This window comes from Urocampus carinirostris, chromosome 4 (assembly GCF_059441175.1).
Source record: "Urocampus carinirostris isolate Australia breed hairy pipefish chromosome 4, RoL_Ucar_1.0, whole genome shotgun sequence".
Lineage (NCBI taxonomy): Eukaryota > Metazoa > Chordata > Actinopteri > Syngnathiformes > Syngnathidae > Urocampus > Urocampus carinirostris.
The window spans coordinates 11,495,473-11,521,271 of record NC_142352.1 but is presented as its reverse complement, the minus strand read 5'-3'; the positions used below and the strand labels follow the sequence as shown (position 1 = coordinate 11,521,271).

Below are 25,799 nucleotides of genomic sequence, written 5' to 3'. Positions count from 1 at the left end.
GGACTGACAAGGGGTGAAAGGAAGCATTGAGCTTAAATAGGAGGTGAACCAGTCAAGAAACGAGCAGCAGCTGGCACCAAACAAGCGGGCACAGGTGAGGGCAATGGGTAATAGTGACACGAAGTAGATTACTCATTTGCAAAGGTTTTAGTGGCTCCAAATGTTCACTTTTGGAAACGCCTAAACTTACCCTTAGAAAATGTGTAAAATACAATGTTTAGTTTTTCAGATTGTGATCAAATTTGACATGGTACCAGGCAAGGCTTCACGCTATTGTCTCATCTGTTTTTCAGCTAAGATGCCCATGCTACGCTCTTTTGCAGATATTTGATTGCAAAACGAAATTTACGCGTGAATAAAAACCTACTTCTGTGTAGGTTAACCTACTTCAGATTACTGAATCTTAGTAGCACTTGCAATGATTATTTTAGTTTGGGACAAAACTCCAGAGCCTTTTTAAAGGGAGCAAAACCGTCCATATTCTCCAAATGTTTCCAGAACAGCATTCAATTTACTTTGGGTGTGTTTTGTATTGGGATTTTAGGCAAATTTTACAGGAATGTTAAGGGTTTAATTAAGAAAGCCAGCCATTGTAGTAGTAATCCACATTTGGACAGATGCTTCTGTCCATGCCACTTCTTGTCTTGCTGTTTGAGCCATCAGCGTTTGAATGTTGTGTTTCCGTAACTGGTCTGTTATTCACGTTCTCAAAGTCGTATTTACATAATGTGTGTGCTTTCAGTAAGGTGCATTATCATGTGTGTATGTTGACACAAAAGAGTACGCTGGCGTAATTGCTGCTGTAGATTTGCCACGATTCCATGCAGGCGCTGGTGTGTGTTGGCTACATGATGATTGGACTGTCAAAAGCTTATCTAAACTGCTCATATGTGTTTTACTGGCTGATGGAGTAAATGTGTGTGGTTGGGTTGTTGTGGGGGGGCGTAGACTGTGCTAGCCATTGACAAGAACGGGATGTTTTGTTTGTCCAGCATGACAAAAATTTGGCTCTATAAAACTACAATCATAGCCTGCATGCTGAACATGTTATTGTTTAGCTCGAGGGACAAAACAATATCCAAATACAAGATACAGTACTTATGATGTTGTGGATGGGGGTTCTAGATGATGTAAAATAGTTAAATACTGTTTCTTTTACGGTTCATGGATCCATCCATCTATCCATCCATTATCTGCACTGCTTATCCTCAGTAGGGTCGTGGGGGTGCCGGAGCCCATCGCAGCTATCTTTGGGCAGTGGGCAGGGGGCACCCTGAACTGGTTGCCAGCCAATCACAGGGCGGTTCACAGATCCTTTAACCGCTAAACTGGGGTGTCGTAGGGGTACCACTTCCTGTGGTGTGTTTTGGGCAAATACAGCCTGGTGACGCCCATCCCTCTCCAGGCCGTTTTTTTGGGAAAGGGTTGGCTCCCCCACATTAAACAGATAGCACTGGTTTCCATTAGGGGTGGGAGAATATACTTTGGTCACGATTCGATTGTATCACGATACTAAGGTGGGGATTTGATTTATATCCCGATTCGATATGATTGACAATAGCAATTTAATTTTCAAGCAAAAACCTGGGACCAAATATACTATTTTGCCTTCACTTTGATAATTAAAAAAACTATCAAAATAATACGAAAATGCTACTACAGTAATACTATAATGCAAAAATACGACCACAGAAATAATACAACTGAAACACTTCAAATGTGGAAAAAAAAAACTCAATTATCGATTTATAATCAAATTTTGCATCCCTAAATCATAATTGAATTGTGAGCCTCCGAAAAGGCACACTTCTGATGCCATTCATTTACCAGAATTCCCCAGCATTCGCCCCCGAGCTAAATGAGATTGATTTATCACATTAGATTAGTAGGCAACTTAGACCTTTCTTATTCCATTTTTTTCTTCTTCTCCAGCAAATGGTGATGAGCCTGCGGGTGTCGGAGCTCCAGGTGCTGCTGGGCTACGCCGGGCGCAACAAGCACGGCCGTAAACACGAACTTCTAACCAAGGCCATGCATCTGGTAAAGGCAGGATCCAGCCCCGCCGTCATCATGAAGATCAAAGAGCTGTACCGCAGACGTTTCCCTGCAAAAATGCTGTCGCACTCTGAGCTTTCCCTACCCGGACCCCATCACCCGGCCACAGCGGGCCTGGTCGGAGGAGGCGGGGCCGCCTTGCCCGCCGGCCTGACCCAACTGGCGTACGAGGGCCACGCAGGTCACGGTTCCAACCCGTCACCCGCTGCCTTACTCCCCCTCTCGCTGCTTGGACCCGGAAAGCACGAGTTTACTGGCTTGCAGCACCACTTGTCTTCTGCTGTCCCCCTGCACCCCGTCCACCCGGACGTCAAGCTTGTGAGGTTGCCGTTTTATGACATGCTCAGTGAGCTCATCAAGCCAACCAGTCTAGGTGAGAGTCTTTTAAATGTCTTACATATGTGAGCTAAGGCTGCATCTAACAACTACAGTGGAACCTCTGTTCTCGACCATAATCCGTTCCAGAACCCTGTTCAAAAACCGATTTGTTTGATCACCGAAATCATTTTTCCCATTAAAAATAATGTAAATTGTTTTAATCCGTTCCAACATTCTGAATGTTTACCTTGAATGTTTAACGTAAACATAAAGCTAACCCAGGCTAATCGTACGTTCGCGTTATCGTAATCTTCCGTACGAAAGATTACGCTAACATGAATGTGTAAAAATAAAAAAATCAGGTTGCTTACAAGTCATTTATCACCCGAGCGAGCGGTTCATTGGAAAGGGGGCTCCGTTCCAACACCCTGAATGTTGGGCTCCCTTCCAACACCCTAAATGTTGGGCTCCGTTCCAACACCCTGAATGTTTACCTTGAATGTTCAACGTAAACGTAAAGCTAACCCAGGCTAATCGTACGCTCGCGTTATCGTAATCTTCCGTAGTAAAGATTACGCTAACATGAACGTGTAAAAATAAAAAAAATGATGAAGAAAATAATTATGAATAGGATTTCTTACCTTTGTTGTGGTCAGCAGAAGGCGCAGGTGGACGGTGGGGTATTCCCTAGAAAGATCAGACACTCGTACACCTCCTTCATATTTTGCTATTATTTCTTTCTTAAATGCAATAGTTGTACGCACTACTTTTCTTTTTTCCACCTGTAGCAACTTTGCTGCTTGCACTGACTTTCTTGGGAGGCATAATTAATTATTAAACAGTTGGTCACGAAAAGAGCGATCTTCACCTGTACGCCGCTCAACATCGCGCCCTAGCGTACGCACTTACGCATTACCGGCGTTCGAACTCCGATTTTTTGACCGAACAGCGAAGCAAGAATTTTTCGAAATTTTTGGTCGGACTCCGATTTGTTTGAACTGAGAGGCGTTCAAAAACCAAGGTTCCACTGTATTTTAATACCCGGCTAGTCACCGACTATTGAAACCATCAGTCCAATAATCAAATAATTATTCATTTTTTCTTAAATTTAGCATGGAGTTGTATTTAATGATGTGGAAAATGATAATAAACACAAGAGAACAATGGGTACAATGAAAAATAAATCACTTATTGAGCATACTGCATATTTGTACAAATATTAAAAATTAAACCAATTAGGCTCAGTGTTTGGTCAGTAGAGATATAAATACATAAATAAACCTGTGTGTATTTTTTAATAAATTAAAAAAAAGGTAAACATTTTATATCCCTGCAAGCCAGGAACGGGCATATTAGCAGGACTACAACAGTAAATAAAACAAATGTGAATTTGTGAACGACATTCATTGGTCAACTGCAAAGTCTGTAACAAAGCATTTAATGATTTTCAAACCATTGAAATCAAACAGTTCAAACTACTGACTTTTGTCATTTTTAACGTTTTAACAAATGACATTTGCGTGCATTTAATTTCAGATCAGTGTGTCAGACACTGTCTGGCATAGCGCTCATTTATAGAGAAATATACAAATATGCAATGCATTTCATCAAAACTGTATCAGCTTGAACGCCACTTGAATCTTACCGAGGCGCGTCAGACTCCTTTTCGTCCAGCTGTCTGATCTTTAAATGTCTGTGTGTCTGTGAGCTACTACCATGCTATGCAAAGTGCTTTGCAAACTTTGCAAGTAGTCTTTTAATTGGCCGTAACTCTTTTCCCCACAACCTAATTACTAAACAGGTAAGTTTCCCACAATTAAATATTAAGTATCTATATCCATTGATTCATCAACAGACGCTGCCCTACTTACGAACGATCATTCCTAAGTTGGATTTGTTCATAAGTTGCTTCACTGCTATATTTTGTATGTTTAAGGTTTACAAAAGTATGTATAAGTCTTGTATAAGTAACCCGTATTGATTTCTACAAAAGAATAAACATTTCAAAAAATAATATGCTCTTTAAGATATATTAAATTAAGTTTAACTTACTTTTGGAAGATGAGCTTCAAGAGGTCCTCTTTAAGAAGTCCTCCTCCGTGTTAGAGTGGCCAAAAAAAGCAACCCAACAATTTTCTCAACCACATCAAGCTTTCTTATTCCACTTTCGTTTTAAAAGACATGGCCCTTTACACTTTACACCAACCATATTGAATGGATGCATGAAATATGAAAACAATAAAAACGTCAACGTTTTTAGCGCGCTGGAGATACAGTATAGAATGTTCCCACACGAACTAGGGGTGACCTCTCACAGTGCCACCACACGCTGGTAGCGGCGGAAAGAAGCACTACAGTAATGTCTTTTACTCGGAAAAAGGTGCACACAGTACAAAATCTAACTTACAGCAATGTCCGGATATTTTTCGACATCCTGAAAAAAAAAGTTTGTTTCAACCATTTTTCGTAAGTCGAATGGTCATAAGTAGGGAAGCGTCTGTATACTTTATATATTTAGAAAACTATCTAAACCTAATTTTGTTTAATTGGTTGTAAAAAAGTGTTAACAGCGCTAACAGAATCTAGTTATTGAGACGCTGTTAACATCGTGTACTCCCTAGTTCATATTCTTGGTCGGATCCTGATGAAACTATTTTCAAAGTTAATAATCACACACCAACGTGAAATTGCCATGGAGGGTACTCATTTCACAGTTTACATGTCAGATGAGGACAGTGCTGCAGCTCATAACCATCAGACCCCGCATGTGAAGGCAGAAGTAGGTCAGGTTCTAGTCTTCCCAGTCTAGGTTCTAGTCTTTCCATTCTAGTAAATAAATATAACAGATACATACATACACAACAGTTGTGTCACTTAATAGTAACTGGGACTAAAGTACTACATTTTTCTGATCTCGCATTGCCCATTTAGCTCATACAGACATGACTGCTAAAGGCACTGGACAGAGATTGTAACATTGTTACTCTCTGTCGCCACCTCCTGGCAAGTGTCATGATTATATTACAGAATACATTTTTCTTTTTTCTGTCTTGGGGTTAGGGTTGGCGTTTGGGCTCTCCTTAAAGCAGGTCTCTTCTTACTTTCACCATTTTCATACTACACTAACAAATGGAAACGATTCCTACTTTTTCTTTCACCCCGATCAGCAGACTTGTATAAGGACACCTCAAACAATGCACCCCGCTTTTAAGCATTAACCACTATAAGATTGGCGATTTATTCATATTAAAATAAGATATAAAAGTAAAACTAAAAAAAGTCATTTGAAGTGGGGTTTTTTGGAACTTGTTTGAGTGACAAGTGTCTAAACCAGTCTTTCTGACAAGGAAATCACGGTTACCACGTGGTGGACTTGTTGGTAAGTACATACAACCGTACTTACCAACAACTTCACCACACAGAAAATATTACTTCAAAGAAAACATATTAAATCTAACAAATAGTGTTATAATGCAACTTTTTGAGTGTCAAATATGTTTCGCATTCAAACACTTTTTTTTTTGATTGACGTGAATTTTCGTTTTGTTTAAAGATATTTTATCAGATTTTTTTTTTAATAATAAAGACACAAATCTACCTCATGTATAAGTGCCATTTTAATAATGCTCCACCTCAGATCAGTCTGGCATTCGGCTCGTATCCTATTTTTTTATTTGGGTCCTCCATCTGCTTGGCTTAGATGCCTCTGATCTAAGAGTATTAGTTTTGTTTTGTTTTGTTTTCAAAAAGTATAGGTTTATTTAGTTTAGCCTTTTGTAATATACTATGTAAACGCCTGCTAGTTTTTTCCAAGTAAGCCCCCTCATTTTGTTTACCTAGTTAAACTAGACAGATTTGATTTCAGTTATAGTCATAGGGATATTTATTATTGTAGTCCTTTCAAGGTCCCCTCCAGTATGTAACTCTATTTCAGTATCGCAACTAATAGATATGTGTTCATCCGATATGACAAAATCATTTCTCCCATTAGCATTTTATAATAGTACACCATTTATCTGTTATTAATTTACTTGCACAAATATGTTGGTCAATGCTCTGCCATTATTTTTCCTGCTATTGCTTCTTCTTCTGTTTTCCCTCACAACTGCCATCTCTCTTCATCTGTTTTGCATGCAAACATTTGCATTCAAAGTGCTAGAACTGCACAGGTACACAACTATGCCCTCGGGATGCTCCTACTGGAATTCGAATTTCGCACGGGTCCTGTGTCCTCTCACACACTGTTACAGTACTGCACATATGGTTCCTGCGAAAACCAGACATACTCCCATCTGAATAATGTATGCGTGATCTCTCAAATGTGAAAGAAAATGGCGAATGTCAGTGGGAAATGGAGAGGAAAATGCTGCATGGTGCTTCAGCTTAGATCTTTTTTTGCGATAACCATATCTACTTCATTATTGTAGCTGAGCCTCGTTACCATTGGATAATGCATAAAAGAGGACTGCCCCAGAAAATTATACTATCGTGATAAAGTTATTCATTTTCTTTAATGTAATTTTAAAGACTGTCATATATTCTGAAAGCATTACAAATCATCATTTCAGGTAAATCGTGAAGTATTGCAAGTCTTTACATAAATAATGCTGATTATGGGTTAGTTTTTTATGATATTGTAATATTTTAGATGCGGTTTGTTCAGCACATCCGCCTGACACAGGAACAGACCTCGGTTCGAGACCGGGTGGAAACATATGTTGTCCTGGAGAGCGATGGGCGCCACTGGGCTGTGTTGCCCAAGACACACTGCAAGAAATTTTTCCCTTCAAACCCTAGTGGTTAAGGGATCCAGCCAACCTACCAACCAACCATTTGTCTATTTAATCAGTAATAGAAGAACATTAGAAGACTTGCAATATTTCAGTTCATTTGTTATGAGTTGCATAGCCACAGTATTATTACAATATTCATATTTTCTGAGACAGTCCTGTATGCCTCAGTCATAACATCTATTGTTATTTCCACCTTTTCCTCAAATCGCTTTATATTTCTTCAACTACAGGGGGCTTCCACCTTTTTCAAGCTGAGAGCTACTTTTTGTTCCTAGTTAGCACAAAAGGAACCCCGTTTTATATGCATTTCTAAGATACCAAATTTATCATGGTTTTTACCAGTCTAATTATTGAAAGTAGGGTTAAGTAGACTGTCAATCACTAAAAAAAAAAGAAATAATTTTACTAGAAAATCACAATGCCCCAGCTCTAGTGAGCTATTTTCAGAACAGGTCCACAGCTGTCTTTAGGGGTCACCGTGTTGTCCGCAAGTATAACGCTAGAGAAAACTGATCTACAATCTTAATTTTACGAAATCTCTAAGTAACCTGTATTGTTTTGTACAAAAGAAATAATCATTTAATAAAATAATACGCTCTATAAAGATAAATAAAGTTGAGTTTAACTTACTTTTGGAAGATGCTCTTCAAGAGGTCCTCCTCCGTGGTAAAAAGTGGCAAAAAAAAGCATTCCGAACATTTTCTCAACCGCATCGAGCTTTCTTATTCTACTTTAATTTCAAAAGAAACGGCTTGCCTCTTGTTTACACTTTACACTAACCATATTGAATGGACGCACGAGATATTAAAGAGTAAAAATGTCAAAGTTTTTAACGCACTAGAGATTGTATAGAGATAGACAGTATAGAATGTTTATTTTAATATGGCGAACTAGGAAGAGGAAACAGATTTCTTCTTCAGGGTGGATGCTGGGTGCCCTCTCACAGCCCTCCACGCCGGAAGTGGCGGAATGAAGCACTACAGCACTGTCCTGTACTCTGGAAAAGGTGCACACAATATAAAATCTAACTTATAGCAATGTCCGGATATTTTTCGCCATCCCCCAAAAAATGATCATATTTATCATTTTATGTAAGTTGAAAAGTACTTTAGCTCTGTGGATACACAGTCTCCTCATTATCATCATCACCATCACTACTTCCATCACTTTTTTTTACCATCTATTTCAGGGGTGGCGAACACGTGGCTCTAGAGCCGCATGCAGCTCTTGGCCAATAAGAATGCAGCTCTTTGCCTCATCATATATACTGTGGCTCTTTGCCTTGTTTCATGTTTAGATTTTTTTTGTGTATTGAGGGTGGACACTTACCTTGAAATCAACACAAGAACAATACTTGTTGTATTGTAAGGAGAGGAGTGTGTTATGGGAAATAATAGGTTTTTACTTGTGTGTGTGTCTGTCTGTCATGGCAGGTCAGTGCGTGGTGTGGCTCTTTGACTCTCACAGTAAAAAATTTCGGCTCATTGTGTCAAACTTGTTCTCCACCCCTGATCTACAGTGGGACCTCGGTTATCGCGGTTAATGGGGACCAAAACCACCCGCGATAAGTGAAAATCCGCTAAGTAGCGGCGCACCTTAAAAAACAAAAAAAAACAAAAAAACTTTAAAAAAAAAAAAAAAAATTATTCTATTATTATTATTTTTAGAGAGTGTAGTGTCCACACCGTGTTCTCAGTTGACATAAGCCCGCGCTCAATGGCGTCAAGTCAATACAGTAAATGCTTTTATTGAGAAGGTAAGGTATATTTTTTAGACCTGCGAAGCTCTGAACCCGCGAACGTGGAACCACGAAGTAGCGACGCCCCTTCAAAAATGCTTAAAAGAAAGAAAAGAAAAATACAGTTCTAAGGTCTTGGGAACCTCGTGTGTGGGTTCAAATCCAGCTACCAGACTTCCTGTGCGGAGTTTGTATGTTCTCCCCGTGCTTGCGTGGGTTTCCTCAGGGCACTCCTGTTTCCTCCCACATTCCAAAGACATGCATTTCAGGTGGATTGGCCGGTCCAAATTGTCCCTAGGTGTGAATGAGCGAGCGAGTTGTCTGTCCCTGTGTGCCCTGCGATTGGCTGGCAACCAGTTCAAGGTGTCCACTGCCCGATGATTGCTGGGATGGGCTCCAGCACCCCCGCGACCCTACTGAGGATAAGCGGTGCAGCTAATGAGATGAGAGATAATGATATATATATATATATATATTTTATTTTTTTTAGACCCGGTTAATGGGGACCAAAACCAGCCGCGAAAAGTGAAAATCTGTGAAGTAGCGACGCCCCTTCAAAAATGCTTAATTTTTTATTTTTTTTAATTATTTTATTCTATTATTATTATTTTTTTAGACCCGCAAAGCTCTGAACCCGTGAACGTGGAACCACGAAGTAGCGACGCCCCTTCAAAAATGCTTGAAAAATATATATTTTATTTTTATTTTTTAAAAATTATTTTATTTTATTATTATTATTATTTTTTAGGCCCGCGAAGCTCTGAATCCGCGAACGCCGAAGCGCGAAGTAGCGAGGTACCACTGTATTTGATTCGATCTTAAAGGTTTTTACACAGACTGAATGCAGATGGGTTGACTTGGGTGTGGGCTTTGAAATGTCGACTATTTGCATTGACGAGAATAGCAGCGCCGGCTGCGCGACTGAAAACACTGCAAACTAAGCATTTCTGTACGTGTGCCATGGAACGCTTTAATGAGTCGGCTGACCATATACTGTCGCTGCCTCATTCGGTCCAACATCCCTGTTGTTTGTCTAAGAGGTTGACTTGTAAATTATCCGATTTTGTCACATATTGCACTATAGATTCAATCTTGTTTGTTTTTCCTGGGAGCACAGCAGTCTTTTTTGTATGTGTTCATATGAGCGCCCTGGCATGTGTTCTACTAAATTAATGAAAAAGTAAAAAAAAAAAAAAAGCGCGACCTAGCTAACAAATTCCAGCTGGGCTTTGTTGTGCTGATTAGGCAATTTGAGTAAAGGGAATTCTCTTGAGCTTAGCTCATACCTAAGACCAGACCTTCTTTATAACTTAAGAGTCGATCAGCAATGTTAGCAAATTGTGCCCTATGGGAACTGTGCAGGATGCTCCGTGCGATCTGCTGACTTTTTTCAAATGTAAAGCAATCACTCCTATTATCAATATAGCGAGGATCTTGGGATAAAGTAAGATATATTGTGAAAAGTGTGGTAATTTCACAGAAGTGTGAATTTCCCTACGGGAATGAATAAAGTATCTATCTTGTCTGTCTGTCTGTCTGTCTCTCTCTATCTCTATCTCTATCTATATCTCTATCTCTCTATCATCTCCAAAATGGGTTGATGGAAGTCATTATTTTTTATCAATTGTTTCAATCCATGATGTTTTCAGTACATTCAACATAAAGACAGTAATCTGTTAAATATCGCTAGGTCTTAAAGCTAAATAAAATTCCCATTACAAAAATGATTCTGTAGACAAGTCAATATATGCATGTCCTGCAGTTTATCACACTTACGAAGGTAACGGTACTAGGGAAATCCCAATCCGAGGATCAGTATTAATACAGCACAGATACAGTTCTTATGATTATTAGAGACAAACAAAATCGGGTCACACTATTGGGACGCTCCTGTTTCATAGATGTTTGCACCGACATGCATTACGGCTATGTATGTTAAATAGGGTTGTCACAAAACAATTCATCATCTGTTACCATACATCTGTTACGATATTTTGACCCGGACAATTGTCCCATTACGACGTTATCTTATCTAATCTCAATTTTGTTTTCTCTTCCTTTGTTTCCTGGTTTATGTAGCTTCCTCATTTGATTTTCTATTTTACATGTTTTTGTTTTCAGACATTGTTTGACAATAATCAGGAAGCCTTGCAGTACACATATTCAGACTAAGGACCATGACAACAATTTGAATTATACATAGTGTTTATTTCTCAAACCCAAATTGGGCACAACGTACCAGTAGTTTTAAAATTTGAATGTTTTTTCAACTGGAATTTTAGTTTTGCTTCTCTTTCAGGTTCTTTAATGGCCAATGGATAAACCTCATGGACTACTGGTAGATATTCACCAATAAAACTTTTGGATAAAATTCAATACAGTTGTTTTGATGTTGTTTTTTTGGGTCCATATCGGACCAGTATCAAATGGCAAAATGTTTAAATGGTGTAATAATAGTCTGTAGTCTGCAGCCCTTTGAAACTTATTGTGATTAAGGGCTATAGAGATAAACATGACCCAACTAAAACAGAAAAAATGGAATAGCGAATACTATGTGTGTAGCCTGCTGCAGATATTTTGTAGGATGTATGTACATACAAGGTGCAAAGACAACTCTTGGTAAAAAGTCTTCTATTCGTGTAATTTAAACCTCTTGGAAAAAGACTCAGATAGTCTAAATCGGGGGTGTCGAAGTCAACTGGATGGAAGGGCCAAATAAAAAATTAGGCTACAAGCTAAGGGCCGGCCGGACTGATCGAATGTTGAAAAATGTAAAATGGACCGAAGTGAGCGTGCTGAAGATAAAACAAACATACAGTTGTAGGGATTTTTCGAGCTTTAACGTTGAAAATTGTTAGGATTGAAACAAATTATTCTTTACTGCAATCAGTAAACCAATTTGCCTCTAGGTGTTGCTTGTGCTCCACCATAAATCTTTTTTTCTCTGAAGGAAGCTAGAATTTCCTACACTGATAAAAAAAAATACATTACGTTATTATTTGTTACTTTATCTCTTTGTTTTCCTTATATCCTCACTGTAAAATGTGGAACTGGAGTGCCACATCCAATTTCGTTGTCACAATATATCCCATGTTGTAACAATGACAATAAAGGTATATTCTATTATATTCTATTCTATTATTTTGAGTTCTTGATATGAAATAATAGTCCCAAGAAAATGAATTCAATTAACCAGGCTAATTAAAATTTTCAGGTTTTTTTTTTTTTTTTGCATTTCCTTTAGCCATCATCTGAAAATTTCACAAGAGAGGTGCTTGTGAGAATGACTGAATGGGATTTTAGAAAAAGAGAGCAAGAGCAGAGTTGCTCTCTCACTCTGAGAAGAGTGAGCGAGGGAGTGAGCGATCGAGCTAGAGTGATCGAGATCTATTTTTAGCTTCGGTTGCCCGAAGGGGAAAACGTCTGAAAGCACATCACATGTAATTTTGTTCTGTGGCTCTAAAAAGGCATGAAGAAAAGACAGGTTACGATGATGGAAATGTGCTGTGAATTCCCTTCATAATGTGGGTGGTCATTACCAGGACAACTCTGAACATTTAAAGACCACCACTGATCATGATGTCAAGTCCATGTACAAATACATGTGAGACACGTGCACGCCTTTTAAGATGTCATACTCAGTTCTCGATCAGTGTTACTCGTTTTTTCTTTTTCATGTCATATGTCTTACCTACCACGTCCTCAAGATTAGTTCATTCGCACAATTTCTCATTAGGAAACCACTGCACGCCCACCTAATTGGATTTATGAACTGAATGGTATTTTCAGGCGAGGAAGACTACAAAAACAATATTTTTTGCAGTCTTTGTATAAAATCCCAATCTAAGATTTGAAATTGAATGCTGTTCTTGAACCATTTGGAAAATGTGGACAGTTTTTGTCTCTTTTGAAAGGTAGGAGTTGGACATTCTATCCCAATTTGAAATAATCACTGCAAGTTCTATTATAAATGAGTAAGTTAAGTTGGAACACACAGAAATAGAAGGTTTTTCTTGCTTTTTTTTTTTTTTTTTTTTTTGCAATCTCGTGCCTGCAAAAAGTAGCATGGGCATCCTAACTGAAAAGCAGCTGGGACAATAGCATGAAGCCTTACCTGGTTGTAGGTCAAATTTGATCACAATCTGAAAAACGAAACATTGTATTTTACACAATTTTTTAAAGGTATGTCAAAGCGTTTCCGAAGCCCTAGTGGTAGAAAAGAGCTAATGCACTCCCATTCCAAAAGGGTTGAATATTTCCCTTGCATCTTTCCCTATTGAATAAAGCTGTAAGGTGGATTTAGAAAGACAACTCGCTACTTTGTGCTTCAGTTATCGCTTGTTCACTGCTTTGCAGATTTTAAACTGAATTGTCTTTATTGTCATCGATAGCAACATATCTTGCATTATGTTCCGCAGCAGACAGCACACAGCAAATGCTATTAACGGGGCAAGCTAGGAAGGGCCTTGTGTGTTGGATGGGCGTGACTGTGTGTGTTTGTGACTGTGATAAGCTGGTGTATGCTGTCAGTCAAACAGCAGGACGAGCGCACAAGCTGCGAAGCACTGCGACAGCTAGCTTTTAGCGTTTTGTTACACTGAAAATAAATTAATCAATTACATTGGACTCTGAGGAAAGTCTGAAGAGTGCAACGAAATGCTGATCACCTTGGGTGCTCCACGAATGGTTATCTGGTCAGGGAAAGGATTGATGCGGCTTTTGAGATAAAGCAACAGCAAAGCTGCAGGTCCAGCCTACTGCGGCTAGGCTACGTAACAATTCTGTCTAGCCACCCCTGCCGAGCTTGTACATCACCTACGCAAATCCATTGCCCATGAAACGGATGACATGGAGCTAAAACTCGTAGGAAACCGTTACATACGGAACCATTTTAACCATCACAGAAACCTGGGACAATCCAAGGATACCCGATACTAGCTTGTAGTTACTTACAGTAGCTGCTCTCTAAATCACTTTCTTACACTGTAGAGAGACGCCCTCCAATTTCTTTATACTTTTGTATAATAACAATCAAGACCATTTATCCAATAGCAGTTATGTGTTTTAATTCGTGGATCTTTTATTAATCATCTTCTTACAGTCGTACAATCTAAGTCGATTAGAGTGTCATTTCAAGGTAAGTTTGACAATTAGGAGCTTTTTTGGAAAGGTCATTGCAACTTCGCGGATTTTCTTGTTTTGTGGGGGGTTCTGGTCTGCGTTCACCGCTATAAAAGTGGGACTTACTGTAACAGTAAAACAGTATTCTGTATGGGCAAATATCATTCAAGTATATGAATCGGACCACTCTAAAATGATCAGCGGGTTGCATATGGCCCTTGTCCCATTATTTGAACACCATTGGTGTAAAGCTGCACTGGAGGTTAGCGCAAGGGCCAGAGCATGGAAGCTTCTGAGCGTTTGTTATGTAAATTATCATTGTTGTATTCCCTTAGTTACAGAAATGTTTACATTTACATACCTAATCTTGCTGTTTTGTACACAAAATGTGTTGTTTGATTTTTGAGAGTTTTGGATAATCTCATGTTAAGCTTCCTTGTCTTTCCCTTAGCTTCCGACAACAGCCAGAGATTCCAGGAGACATGTTTCGCCTTTGCATTAACGCCACAGCAAGTCCAGCAGATCAGCAGTTCAATGTAAGATCACTGAAACTCCAGATAAGAAATATTTTGGATTCATATTTCAAGCTGCATGGTTCAGTAGCGGTGCTCTGGTGTTCTGTGCTTGAAGGGACATCTCGGGGACCAAATGTGATTTCTCAGTTCAAGTCCAATTGCGGTTTTGCCTGTCAGAGACCAGCTGCCCTCAGGAAGATCATTTTCCAAACAGTTTGTGTGTGAAAGTAAACGGCAAGCCATGTAACCTGCCGGTGAGAGACACATACAGCTTGATGAAGTTTTGTTTGCAATAGTACTTGACTTGATACGTTTTTGCTGAATAAATTCACAGGGTTATCTTCCTCCAACCAAAAACGGAGTTGAACCTAAGCGACCCAGCCGACCCATCAACATTACCTCACTCGTCAGATTGTCCACAACGGTCCCTAATACCATTGTGGTGTCCTGGACTACCGAAATTGGAAGGGTAAGTGAGAAATGCTCACAGTGACGTTTAACGTTCCAGCATCCGTCCTCGGAATCCTCCATCCATTTTCTTCCGCTTATCCGGGGGAGGGTCGCGGTTCAGCAGGGAAGCCTCCCTATTCCCATCCAGCTCATCTAAAAGGATCTCGAGGCGTTCCCAGGCCAGCCTAGAGGGAAGTCTCTCCAGCGTGTTCTGGGTCGTCCCCGGTGGGACATGCCAGGAATACCTCCCAGGGGAGGTGTCCAGGAGGCATCCTCATCAGATGAGTTCCCTCAGTTGGTTCCTCTCAATGCGGAGTAGCAGTGGCTCTACTCAGAGTCCTTCACGGATGGCCAGACTTCTCACTTTATATCTAAGGGAGAGTACAGCCACCTTGTGGAGAAGACTTATTTTAGCCGCTTGTATGTGGTATCTCGTTATTTCGGTCTTGACCTAGAGTTCATGACCATAGGTGAGGGTATGAACGTAGATCGATTGGTAAATCAAGAGCTTTGCCTTTCGAATCAGCTCCTACTTCACCACGACGGACCGGTACAGGGTCCGCATGAGGGCAGACGCTGCACCGTTCTGTCTGTCAATCGCCTGTTCCTTCCTACTCTTGGGAACAAGGCCCCAAAAGCCATATCTGTAGCCAAAACCCCTACTTTGGCTGCAACCCAGCTCTCTGCACACCTTACCCCTTTGGCCCGTCCCATGTCGAAAGCCCAGCCACCGGGCACTCACCAGCGGAACCAACCTCAATGCCAGGCTCTAGAAGGGGGGCCCTGGTAATCCGTGTCCGGGCAAGGGAAACTGTGTTCCAATGTTGGTTTTCCTCATAAGGGCTCTGTGCTTCGTCTGGACCCTCACTTGGGACCTGTTTGTCATGGGTGACCCTACCAACATTTTTATTGTTAAAGAAATATTAAACAAATGTGCATCTTATTTATTCTTTAGAATGGCCTTTTTGTGGTCACAAGTATGCAGGGATCAGAATTTTCCGCGGATCCGCGGATTTCCGCTGTTTTTGAACCCCGAAGGTCATTTCCGTAAATCGTCTAAATTCGATGAGAAAATATTTTGGGGGGGTGAGGTATGATACGTGACTGTTTCATCACACAACGTGGTTTAGCTAACAAATAGATCGACTCCTACCATTGTTCGATAGGTTCGCTGATAACCAATCAGCGGAGCTTTTGTTCAGAGCATTGGCTTTCTCAAACATGGCGCTCCTTCCGGTCTTTTCAAACAGTGAAATGAGTGTTTGAAAAAGTAAATATGAAAATACTAAGAAAAGAAGACGAGGCTTTTGTCTCCGAGATTGATAAAGGAATCAAGAATAAATTTAAGTAGTCATGGCTGGAGAAGACTGTCACAGTAAACAATAAAATCGGCGCAAAGATCGAGGAAGTTACAGAAACTTTGAGCCAGTTCATCGCAAAGTGTGATGTTCCAGGGAAAGCAAAGTGTCTATACTGTGTCGATCTGATCAATTATGGTACGCGAGGTTGTGTGGCACTGATCGATCATGCTAAAATGAACAAGCACAAAGCAAAAATAGCTTGCCGGCGATCAAATTATGCACTCGGATCCGCATTTAAAATCGGCAGTGAAACTAACAGTAACACCACCAGTTCAACATTATTGGCCGTTCCAAATCCTTCCACTTCAAATACTAGCAGCAGTCAACCACTGGTTCCCCTGTGTGACAGAAAATCCCAATCTGAGGTATTTATAAATCTATTTATTTATGAAATGATTTTATCTTTTGTGTTTATACAATATTTAGAACAGGATAAACAAAATTTAAAATTTGTTATAAACATGATTAAAATAAATTATTTTGTATCGTCATGATCATGTTCAATATTACAAATGCTTTTAATGTCAATATATGATTATTTTTTTAATTCATATATATATATATATATATATATATATATATATATATATATATATATATATATATATATACATGGTTTCTGTTTTGTTGGATTTAATTCATTCTAGTGCAATTTTCACATAGCAAATAAGATAAATGCTGTTGGCTTCAGGGGGGCTTCGCCCCCCTGACCCCCCCACCGAGCTCCGCCTGTGGCCCCAGGACCCTGGCTATTTCAGCTGAAAATGAAAATCTCCATTCTGATCCCTGAGTATGGAAAGCTAGAGCTTCAAATTTGACACCTGTGAATTAAATTGTTCAGAAACTCTAAAATTGCAATGCGGATTCACAATAAAACGTGCTACTTTTGAATTATGGATCTTCAAAATTGTTAACGCAAGTCCTATATAACTTTACCCCTATTAACTCGTATTTTACCTTTTCCTACTCCTTCTCTTATGCATAATGGTGTTTTTTGTACCTACCTTCAGGATGAGCATTTTAAAGACTCAAACTAATGAGTGGCAGGCCGTGCATTTCACACCAAAGCCTTCAGTGATGGCTTTTTGTGATGTGCTGTTCTCGAACGAACCGGCATCTTAGAAGTGAACAACAGGATCCGGCTCCCCCAACAATTAATCGCTAATTCCCTTCAAAAAGCTTTTTTATTTGGTGATTGCTTAACTTGCATGTTTTTTTCAGGGATTCTCAGTTGTTGACTTTCATTTTGTTGGTATTAAAAAGCTTCAAACAATTTGTGTTTTATCAGTTTTTGTACATATGTAATTATATGAATTTGTTTCCTGTGTTTTTCAGAGATTCTGAGTTGCTTGAAGTATTTTAGACTGAAACAATTTAAATTAGTTTAAAGTTCACTGTAGAATGAATAATTAAATATGATTATGATTTATTACAAACGTAGATTTTAGACTTTGGTACAATACCACCCCCTAGCTGACCTGTCCCATCGTTTTTAGAGGGCCCTCTATTTCCCAATTCAAAACTAACACCATTATGGACAACTATGTTACACTACAGGAGGCCTTTAAAAACAATTCTCCGGGCAGATGACCAACCCTGGTAACAAGTAATGGCTGAAATGTGATTGGTTAAATGCTTAAATGTCAAAGTGCACATCTGGAAGCAGCGGAACCTGGGAAAAAGCAATGAAATTAAGCTGACAATTTGGAATTATTTGATAAGTACGAATGGACAAAATATTCTTGTATCATATGATTCAGAGAAGGCCCTGCAGGCTCTGAAGGCCCACCACTGGTTAGCACACCCAGTTGAGTTCAACTCATGCTTTGGATTTTATTTTCAATTTGATAATTGACAAATCTGGTCAATTCATCTTTTTGCCCTCATTTTCTGATACCCCTTACAATTCCTTCATTTTCTACAGTAACGTAAAAAGGATTTGCCCCCTTTCTGTATTCTGTGTTGCCACATAGAGACAACCCAAGGATATACAAAATTCTGTTTTGAAATGTTGATATCAAAATCTAGGCCCTTCGGACCTTCTGTGAAAAAGTAATACCGCCCCCTCGTTAAATCGCAAAATAACTGCCTAATCCCTTCAATTAAATCTTTTAGACAAAGATAAGTAGGCTACAAAATTTCAAGAAAACAAAGACATGCCACAAGCCAAAGAAATCCAAGAAGAAATTATAAATAAAAAACATTAAAATCTATTAGTCCGGAAAGGTCACAAAGCCATTTTCCAAGCTGTAGCGCTCCAGCGAACCAATATCAGAGCCGTTATACACGAATGGAGAAAACTGGGAACTGTGGCAAACCTGGAGTGGTCGACCAACTAAAATAACTATTACTCCAACAGTGACGGCTTCTCCAGGATGTTACAAAAGAACCTCAGAAACATCCAAGGAACTGAAGGCCTCGCTCGCCTCAGTTAAAGTCTAGTGTTTACGACAACGCTATTAAAAAGACACTGGTCAAAAAACACTGCTGTCACGAAAGAACACAAAGGGTTCGCTCACATTAGGCGAAAAGTATCTTGATTATCCTCAAGACTTTTAGAGAAAATGAATTGTACTGATGATTCAAAAATGGAACTTTTTGGAAGGTGTGCAGCCCGTTACATCTGGTGTAAAAATGGCACAGCATTTGAAAACAAGAGCATGATGCCAACAGTAAGCCATGGTCGTGGCACTGTGATGGTCAGGTGCTGATTTGCTGTCTCAGGACCAGGACAACTTGCTGTGATTGACTAAATAATGAATTATGATGCATACCTGAAGGAGAATATCTGGCCATTAGTTTGTTTCTTCAAACTCAAGCGCTCTTGGATCATGCAGCAGTACAACCATCCGAAACACATCACCAAGTCCAACTCAGACTTTGGCTCAAAAAAACAACAAAATGAAGGTTCTGGAGTGGCCAAGTCAAGTCTGGATTTATATCTAATTGAGATGCTGTGATGTGACCTTAAACAGTCTCTCAAATATGGCAGATTTGAACCAATATTGCAAAGAAGAATGGGCCAAAATTCTTCCAGAGTGTTGTAAAATACTCATTCCCAAATATTGTCAACCTTTGATTCCTGGTATCGGTGTCAAATGTTGCCCGATTCGCTATTAGGTTCAGGGAGCAATTACTTTTTTAGATACATCAAGATAGGTTCTGATTTTTTTGTGCTTTAATAAATGGAATCATTATTTTAAAACTACTTTTTGTATTTCCTTGGGTCGTCTCTGTGATATTGAAATTGGTTTGAGGTTTTGAAACCTTTTGAGATATAAATACGCAAAAAACACTGAAATTACGAAGGGATGAAATTCGCACACTGTATATAGCCAGCTCGTTATGCAAATGAATTTCTAGATGCCAAAGTATTGCGCACACCAAGCCCCAAACTTTCGAAACAAAGACTAAATAATATGTCTTTAGAACTAAGGTTGCGAGCTTGTGTAATACCTCAGAACTGCAACAGATGGCACTATAATCCTAAAAATCTAAATTGAATGTTGTCTCACCTCTGCAGAATTACTCGATGGCTGTCCACTTGGTGAAGCAGCAGTCGTCCACAGTACTTCTACAAAGACTTCGAGCTAAGGGAATAAGAAATCCAGACCACTCCAGAGCACTCAGTAAGAACCTCCAAACCCATTTGTGTTCAGGCAGTTCACACAGTTCAATAAGAATGGACCAGTTTAACAGTATTCTTCCGTCTTGGGTCAGTTATATAGAGAAATATTGTCAGTGTATTTGGAATTACAGTATACGGTGATGGAGATTCTTTGCCACATCAAACTTGTGATGTCTTAATTCTCTCTAACCTATAGCTCAAGTTTGTTCAGATATTCTTGACAGGAAAGTTTTTTTTGAGAATTCAAAACCAACTAAATGAAAACCTGCAAGTACCTGTTCCCTTTACCTGTTGACTCAACAACCTTGCATGACGAAATATGATTATGGCTACCAAGCAGGGTTGGGTAGGGTTACTTTAACTTGATTACTTTCAATTACTTTTGGATTACTCCAATACAAAATATGCTATTAAAAGACAAAATAAACTAAATATGAATAAAATTACAAAATTTTGTGCAGGCTTGGGGAGTAACGGAATACATGGAACAGCAAAAATGATTTTGGCGAGCTGTTTGGATTTATTTTCATTTTGTTTCTGTCGCATTTTATGTTAGTTTTCCCGGAGATCAAAGAGATCAAAGCCAGGAGAGAAAACTTACCACATGTTGTGAGTCATAATTGTATTCATATTTAGTTTCTTTTGTCTTTTATTAGCATATTTGGTATTGGAGTAATCCAAAAGTAATTGAAAGTAATCAAGTTAAAGTAACCCTACCCAACCCTCCTACCAAGCTAGCATCCTCAGTGCTTTTTCAAAACAATATAATCGGTCCACATACCAAATACTTGATTTTTTTCAATATTTTTTGTGTTTGTCATGGTCTTTGTATCTTTAACACAATGAGCTATAAATCTTTGTATTTACCTCAGTATGTTAGTTGAGGTAAACCGTATCATGGACTCCATTCCTCCAGATAAATAAAACAGCAAACACATTTTGACTCGTCTTGAGTCTTCATCAAAATGTAGCATTGAACTGAATTTTGAATTGAATTGTCTTTATTGTCAACGTTGTGAAACATAGTATGCAACAATATAAGACGTGACTTCAGGGTAAACATGTAATAAAGACTTTAAATAGAAAAATACATAGAAGACTTTCAGGATAAATAGGCAAAAATATTTGCAATGTAGTGCTTAGAGACTGGCCTAACAATGGTGCAATGACAGAAGTGCAATGAAATTTAGCAGCAAACATCCCCAAAATAATTACAAGATATATTTTCACAATTTTGTGCGCTCGTTTAGGGTGGTGATGGCCCTGGGGAAGAAGCTGTCTCAGTGCCTGTTTGTCCTTGTTTCGCATATTCCTATTGGAGTTTATCATTTTCTTTCATGTGCCTACAGTTAAAGAAAAGCTCACAGCAGATCCAGATAGTGAAATAGCCACAACAAGCCTTCGTGTGTCTTTGCTCTGCCCGGTAAGCACGCTTCTTTCATTTAATTTTAAGTTTACATGCAATAGCATCTACTGACGCTGCCCTACTTATGAATCCGAGTTTAAGATTTATATAAGTATGTTTAAGGCTTGTATTGTTTTGTACTATAAAATAAACACTTCAGAAAATAATATGCTATAAAGATAACTTAAGTTGAGTTTAATTTGCTTTTGGAAGATGAGCTTCAAGAGATCCTCCTCCGTTGTAATAAGTGGCCGAAAAAAAAACCATTTTCTCAACCGCATCAAGCTTTCTTATTACACTTTCATTTCAAAAGAAACAGCTCGCCTCTTCTTTACACTTTACACCAACCATTTTGAATGGATGCACGAGATATTAAACAATAAAATTGATCCGGACGATCGTCCGTAAGCTGAATATGTTTATAAGATGCTTCACTGCTTTATTTTGTACGTTTAATTTTTATATAAGTATGTTTAAGGCTTGCACAAGTAACCTGTATTGTTTTGTACTAAAAAACAGTTTATAAAATAATATGCTCTATAAAGATAAATAAAGTAAAGTTTCACTTACTTTTGGCAAATGAGCTTCAAGAATTAGGCGACCTCATCCTCCGTGGTAGGAAGTGGCCGAAAAAAGCGATCCAACCATTTTCTCAACCTCATCAAGCTTTCTTATTCCCCTTTCATTTAAAAAAAAAAAGGCTCGCCTCTTCTTTACACTTTACACCAACTATATTGAATGGATGCACAAGATATTAAACAATAAAAATGTAAAAATTCTGGAGATACAGTATAGAATGTTTAGGCACGAAATAGGAAGAGGAAGGCGGATTTCTTCTTCGGGGTGGATGCTGGGTGAGCTCTCACAGCGCCACACACCGGTAGGGGCGGAAAGAGGCACTACAATACTGTCCTGTACTCGGAAAAAGGTGCACATTACAAAATCTAACTTTCAGCAAAGTCTGGATATTTTTTGACATCCCGAAAAAAAATGTATCTACCGTTTTTTGTAAGTCGAATTGTCGTAAGTAGGGGAACGTCTGTACCCTCATGCTTTATTTGTGTTACCGTCTTCTCCGTTTGTCCATATTACAGCACTCAGAATAATTTCTCGACTTTAACTGTGCATTTTTCCGCCATTTCGGACATGTTTCCATCCATAAACAAGACCTTTCACCCCTGTTGTGCTTAAGACCTCTATTTTGCCTAACAAATATTTTTCATGTGTCCTATGTAGCTCGGAAAAATGCGGCTGATGATTCCGTGCCGGGCCTTGACGTGTTCCCACCTGCAGTGCTTTGACGCCACACTGTATATTCAAATGAATGAGAAGAAGCCCACTTGGGTTTGTCCTGTCTGCGACAAGAAGGCCCCATATGAATTTCTCATCATTGACGGGTAAATCACCTCACAGTATTAGTAGTGGAGCAATGCATACTGAGTATTTTATGTTGTTTGTTGCCCGTGCAATGTCTGTATACCACGTATCACCTTTCTCTGCCAGGGTCATACAACCCATTGTGGCCCACGAGGCAAAAAGTCCTAGAGCAGGGGTGTCAAACACATTTTAGCTCGGGGGCCACATTATAGAAAAAAATCTCACGGGGGCCGGACTAATAGATTTGAGAGATAGAAGGAAAGAGAGAGTGAGCGGGAGGGGAAGAGAGAAAGAATGAAAGAGAAAGAGAGTGAGAAAGAGAGAGTGAGCAGGAAGGGGAATGAAAAAGTTAAGAAGGAAATAAAGAAGGTAATGGAGAAAGAAGGAAAGAAAGAAAGGAATGGAGATAGAAAGAAAGAAAATAATGAAGAAAGGGAGGAAGAAGGAAAGAGTGAAAATGAGAGAGAAAAATAGTCTTAAGTATCAGAGAGAGAGTGAGAGAAAAAGAGTCAAAGTAACATAGAGAGAAAATATATAAGGAGAGAAAATGAAAGGAAGAGAAATGAGAAAGAAAGAGTGGAAAAAAGAACAAACAAAAGAGGAGGGGAGAAGAAAGCTAGAAAGAGAACTAGAGAGACATAGAGTGAGAAAGAGAGAGTGAGTGGGAAGGGAAGGAAGAAGTTAAGAAGGAAATAAAGAAGGTAATGGAGAAAGAAGGAAAGAAAGAAAGGAATGGAGATAGAAACAAAGAAAATAATGAAGAAAGAGAGGAAGAAGGAAAGAGTGAAAATGAGAGAGAGAAATAATCAAAGCAACAGAGAGAGAGAGAGAGAGAGAGAGAGAGAGAGAGAGAGAGAGAGAGAGAGAGAGAGAGAGAGAAAGAGTCAAAGTAACATAGAGAGAAAATCTAGGAGAGAAAGGGAGAGAAAATGAAAGGAAGAGAAATGAGAAAGAATTAATGGAAAAAAGAACAAACAAAAGGGGAGGGGAGAAGAAAGCTAGAAAGAGAACTAGAGAGACAGAGAGAAAAAAATGAAAGAAAGACACAGGAAAATAGAGAGAAAAATGGAGCAAGGGAAATTGAGACAAAGTGAGATACATAGAGGAAGAAACATGTGAAGAAAAAGAGAGAATCAGAGAAAGAGAAATAAATAGAGCAAATAAGATGAAGAATGAGAGAAGAGAAACGGAAAGGGAGAGGAAAGAAAGCGAGAGAAAGAAAGAGAAAAGATAGAGTGAACATACAAAGTGAGAGAAAGAGACACAGCAAAATAGAGAGAATGAGAGAGAAAAAGAGAGACAAAGATAGGGGAAAAAGAAGAGAGAGGTGGAGTAAAAGAGAATAAAAAGAAAGATAGATAAAGTGAGGAAAAAAAGAGAGAAGAGAGAGAGGAGGGAAAAAATGGAAGAATAAGAGAGAGAGAGAGGGAGAAAGTGGTGGTAATTAAGAGAGAAAAAAATAAGAAAGGAAAAGAAAAAGAAGTAGAGAGAGAGAGAAATAAATACAGCTACAGTTGCTTTGGGAGTGTTGCCTGGCTTTGGCGACATCAAGTGGACATAATTAAAACTGCGGCTCCTTCTTCTCTCATACTCAGCGTTGTCTCGTGGGGCAGTTTCGGTGTGTTGGCGGGCCTGATCCAGCCCGTGGACCGCTTGTTCAACACCCCTGTCCTAGAGCAATAAGAGTATGCCTAACCCTGAATTCCGTCGTTTTCCCCTTTAAATCAATCAGTTTAATCCACAGCCAAATTTTGGTCACCATTTTTGATGCTGCTTTTGGGTGACATGCTACTCACATCTGAAATCTCTCAGGCTTTTCGTGGAGATCCTCAACAACTGTACGGATTGTGATGAGATCCAGTTTAAGGAAGATGGGAACTGGGCCCCCATGAGGAAGAAGAAGGAACTGCAGGATGCTTGCGCTCCTTTTAATAGCAACCTGAATGGTAAGAAATGAATTATTATAACATGAGGGAAGGTCATTTAATCAGTAAATATGTAAGGAATAAGACTACGAAATATTCTATGGTAACACTCCGGCATGTCCGGTTTTTAAACACCAATTTGATTGGCTCCATTTTGACATCCCAATGCATTGCCTATTGTCCAAAATGATCAGTGTATGTCAACTAGGGCTGCAACAACTAACCGATGAAATTGATACATATCGATCAGTCGGCTGCTAATCAAATCATCGATTCGTTGTATCACGTGATGAAATGAGCCACTAAGTATGTTAAATCGATGCAAATAAGAGTGCACACAATTCTGTTGTAGTATCACTTTGGTTTGGCAGAGGGCACCAAGACTGTTTGCATAAAAATGTCCTTATAATTTTTTAAACCTTTTTTTTTAACATTGCATTTTACAAAGAAAATTTCGCAAGAGTTTCAGTGTTGTAGTGTTCGACTGGTTCACCATGAAACAAAGTTAACAATTTTTAAGGGACCACAAAGTGCTGCAGAAAGTGCGGGTGGGTCGTTTGTATGTTTAAGGTTTATATAAGTATGTTTAAGGCTTGTATAAGTAACCTGAATTGTTTTGTACTGAAAAATAAACATTTTATAAAATGATATGCTCTATAAAGATAAATAAAGTCAAGTTTAACTTACTTTTGGAAGATGAGTTTCAAGAGTTTGGCTACTTCCTGCTTCGTGGTAAAAAGCGATCCGACCATTTTCTCAACCGCATGAAGCTTTCTTATTCCACTTTCATTTCAAAAGAAACGGTTCGCCTCTTCTTTACACTTTACACCAACCATATTGAATGGATACACGAGATATAAAACAATGAAAATGTCAAAGTTCTTGACACGCTGGAAATACAGTGTAGTATGTTTACACACGAACTAGGAAGAGGAAGCTGGATTTCTTCTTTGGGGTGAATGCCGGGTGGGCTCTCACAGCGCCACACGCCGGTAGTGGCGGAAAGAAGCACAACAGTAATGTCCTGTACTCGGAAAAAGGTGCACAATACAAAATCTAACTTAAAGCAATGTCCGGAAATTTTTTGACATCCCGAAAAAATGTTCGTGTGTA

General features: G+C 39.1%; 1 protein-coding gene across 1 annotated transcript in view; it reads left to right on the top strand.

The window, feature by feature from the left end:
- LOC148366827 (E3 SUMO-protein ligase PIAS1-like) overlaps positions 1 to 25,799 on the top strand; it is a 77,176-nt gene that overhangs the window by 41,638 nt on the left and 9,739 nt on the right. Inside the window, exons 2-9 of the mRNA XM_088333163.1 lie at positions 1,933 to 2,428; positions 14,477 to 14,561; positions 14,656 to 14,794; positions 14,875 to 15,009; positions 19,875 to 19,980; positions 21,329 to 21,402; positions 22,621 to 22,781; positions 24,574 to 24,707. Coding sequence (XP_088189289.1) covers positions 1,933 to 2,428; positions 14,477 to 14,561; positions 14,656 to 14,794; positions 14,875 to 15,009; positions 19,875 to 19,980; positions 21,329 to 21,402; positions 22,621 to 22,781; positions 24,574 to 24,707 — 1,330 coding nt within the window. The remainder of the gene's footprint in view (positions 1 to 1,932; positions 2,429 to 14,476; positions 14,562 to 14,655; positions 14,795 to 14,874; positions 15,010 to 19,874; positions 19,981 to 21,328; positions 21,403 to 22,620; positions 22,782 to 24,573; positions 24,708 to 25,799) is intronic.